This window comes from Bison bison, unplaced genomic scaffold, assembly GCF_000754665.1.
Source record: "Bison bison bison isolate TAMUID 2011002044 unplaced genomic scaffold, Bison_UMD1.0 scf7180017847391, whole genome shotgun sequence".
Classification (NCBI taxonomy): domain Eukaryota; kingdom Metazoa; phylum Chordata; class Mammalia; order Artiodactyla; family Bovidae; genus Bison; species Bison bison.
In genome coordinates this window covers 4,350-6,580 of record NW_011477964.1, presented here as the reverse complement: position 1 = coordinate 6,580, position 2,231 = coordinate 4,350, and the positions used below count along the sequence as shown (strand labels likewise).

At 67.5% G+C, this 2,231-nt stretch overlaps 1 protein-coding gene across 1 annotated transcript; it reads right to left on the bottom strand.

Moving 5' to 3' along the window:
• Positions 1-14: 14 nt before the first annotated feature.
• On the bottom strand, positions 15-2,213 carry LOC104990728 (zinc transporter ZIP4-like; the record flags this gene model as incomplete). The annotated part of the gene is made up of 4 exons (XM_010843027.1): positions 1,576-2,213; positions 844-1,128; positions 258-453; positions 15-157 (listed from the first exon to the last, which is right to left on the bottom strand). Coding segments are annotated over exons 1-4 (1,080 nt in total), but the record flags the coding sequence as incomplete, so codon positions are not given.
• Positions 2,214-2,231: the final 18 nt, after the last annotated feature.

Below are 2,231 nucleotides of genomic sequence, written 5' to 3'. Positions count from 1 at the left end.
CACGGACGGCTCACCGTGTCCCACGCGCTGGCGCTGCTGTTGGGGGCGGCAAGGGGCACGGGGCCCTGGCCCTTTCCCAGAGGACTGTCGTCACTGTGGCTGTCGTGGGGCTCCGTCGCTCCGCCCAGCCCCAGGCGCTCCATCAAGGCTGCCAGCTCTGGCAGAGGGTGAAAATCTGCTCCAGCCCTGCACTCCCCAGGGGGGTGGATGCTGGGGTTCAGGGCACTCCCTGCCCTGTAGCCTAGCTCAGGCCTCACCGTCCAGTGTGATGTTGGGGTTCTCGCTGCTGTGCTGCTGGAACACAAAGTCTACGAAGTACTGAGGGGTCGGCAGGGCGTGGAAGCAGGCGCCGCTCCAGACGTGGTCCAGCAGGGCAGCCAGCACGGGGCCAGGGCTGCTGGGAGCCCCGACGCCTGCCGCCTCCCCCAGCAGCTGAGGCAGGTCCACACAGGCCTGGGGAGGAGCCGGCCTCAGTGTCTCAAGCAGCGTGGCCACACTGGCCTCTCCCTCTCCGGTGCCCTTGGTGCCCCCGGACTCTGCTGAAACCCAGGCACCACAGCTGTCCCCTTCCCTGCCCAGCTGCTCCCAGCCCTGCCTCGTCCGGGCTCTTCCTTGGAGCCCTGGGAGCTTCCTCAGCCCCGTCGAGGATCAGGTCCCTGTCGGGATGCCCGCAGCCCTGCCTGGCTCAGTGGTGAGTGTCCACTTGTGACCGCCCCAGCCCAGGCTCCCCCGTGCACCCAGAAAGGTGCTGAGGCCCAGCGCCACCTGAGTGGTCCCCCTTCTCTCAGTCCCTCTCAGACCCTCTTCCTCCAGTGCCCGAGGGCAGCTGGCCCAGGTGCCCACCTGCTGAGAAGCGGGCTGGCCAGCGGCGCGGGCTTGGATCTGCTGCAGCAGCCTAGTCAGGGCCACGCTCAGGGCCTGAGAGCTCTCGAGCAGGACCAGGAGCTGGTCGGCCCGGGCAGCCCAGCGGCCAGCCCGGACCTCGGCGCAGGTGACCGCTGGGTCGCTGAGGTAGAGGGTGGCGGCGGCACTGAGGCGGGCGATGTGCCTGGGCTCCAGGACCTGGCCCGAGGGGGCCCCGGGCTGCTCAGGTCTGCCCAGAGCCAGGGCGTCATCCACAGACAGGCACTGTTGGCACAGACGGACAGGCGGGGGCCATACACAAGGGCTGCCACCCTCCTGTCCCTCATGCCGGTGCCCTCCAGGGTCGGCTCGCTCACCGACCCCCGCCGTCCCCCGTGACAGGCAGGCACACCCATGGAGGGTCCCCCATCCTAGGGAGGTTTCTGCCTGGAACCATTATCAGTTTGGGGGTGGGGAGAGGGAGGCACTGACGGGATTCGGGGGCAGCCATGGGATCCCAGAGCCATACCCTGCCCCGTCCCCAGGGAGCTCAGGGGGTTCTGAAAGGGAGCTGAGGAGAGTGGGCTTGGGCCTGCGGGCAGGGCCCGGTGTTAGGCCGCCGCGCGGCCCGCCTCCTGGAGTTTGCCCAGGCTCTTTGCAGCCAGCCTCGGCCTCAGGGTGGAGCGGCGGGCTTGGGCTGGGGCCGGAGGACCCGTCGGTTGGGGGTGTTACCTTTCCACACGGCCCGTCGGCACAGTGCACACGGGCCGCCAGTGTATTTAACAGGCCGCCCAGCGCCACGCGGTCCAGAGCGCCCTGGCCCGAAGACAGCAGGGTCAGCAGATGAACAGGACGGGTCGTCGTCTCTGACGCCGCCAGCGCGGCCAGCACAGCCAGCAGCGGCCCCAGTCCGGCCGGCCCAGCAGCGCCATGCTGCAGCCGCCGGGTGCCTTGAGCTCGGGGTAGGCCGAGCTCGCCTGGGTGGCTGCGGGGCGCAGGGGCTGCCTGATGCCGGACTGGGGCTGGGCCAGTACCTCTCACCCAGCGAGGCTCTCCAGGTATTTCCTGCGGGGCCCTGTGATTGGCTGCCAAGGCGTTGCCGCAGGTTAACCATTCCAGTGGCAGTCCTCCCTGAGCCCGGGGCTGCTGCCCCAGGGTGAGGCCGGGGTCAGGAGCCACATTAGGCATTACTGACAAAATGGAGGCAGGGCCCTAAACCCCCTCCCTTTGTTCCGTAGGCACGGACCGGAATGAAGGAGTTAGGCTTTGTGATTCTGACTTGTTTCTTCCTTTCCTCGGCTGAGTTGACTGAAGAGAATATTAAGGTGCTTATTGTTTTTGAGAGGAGCATAAGAAGGCATAAAGCCTTCTGCAGCTGTGCTCAAAGA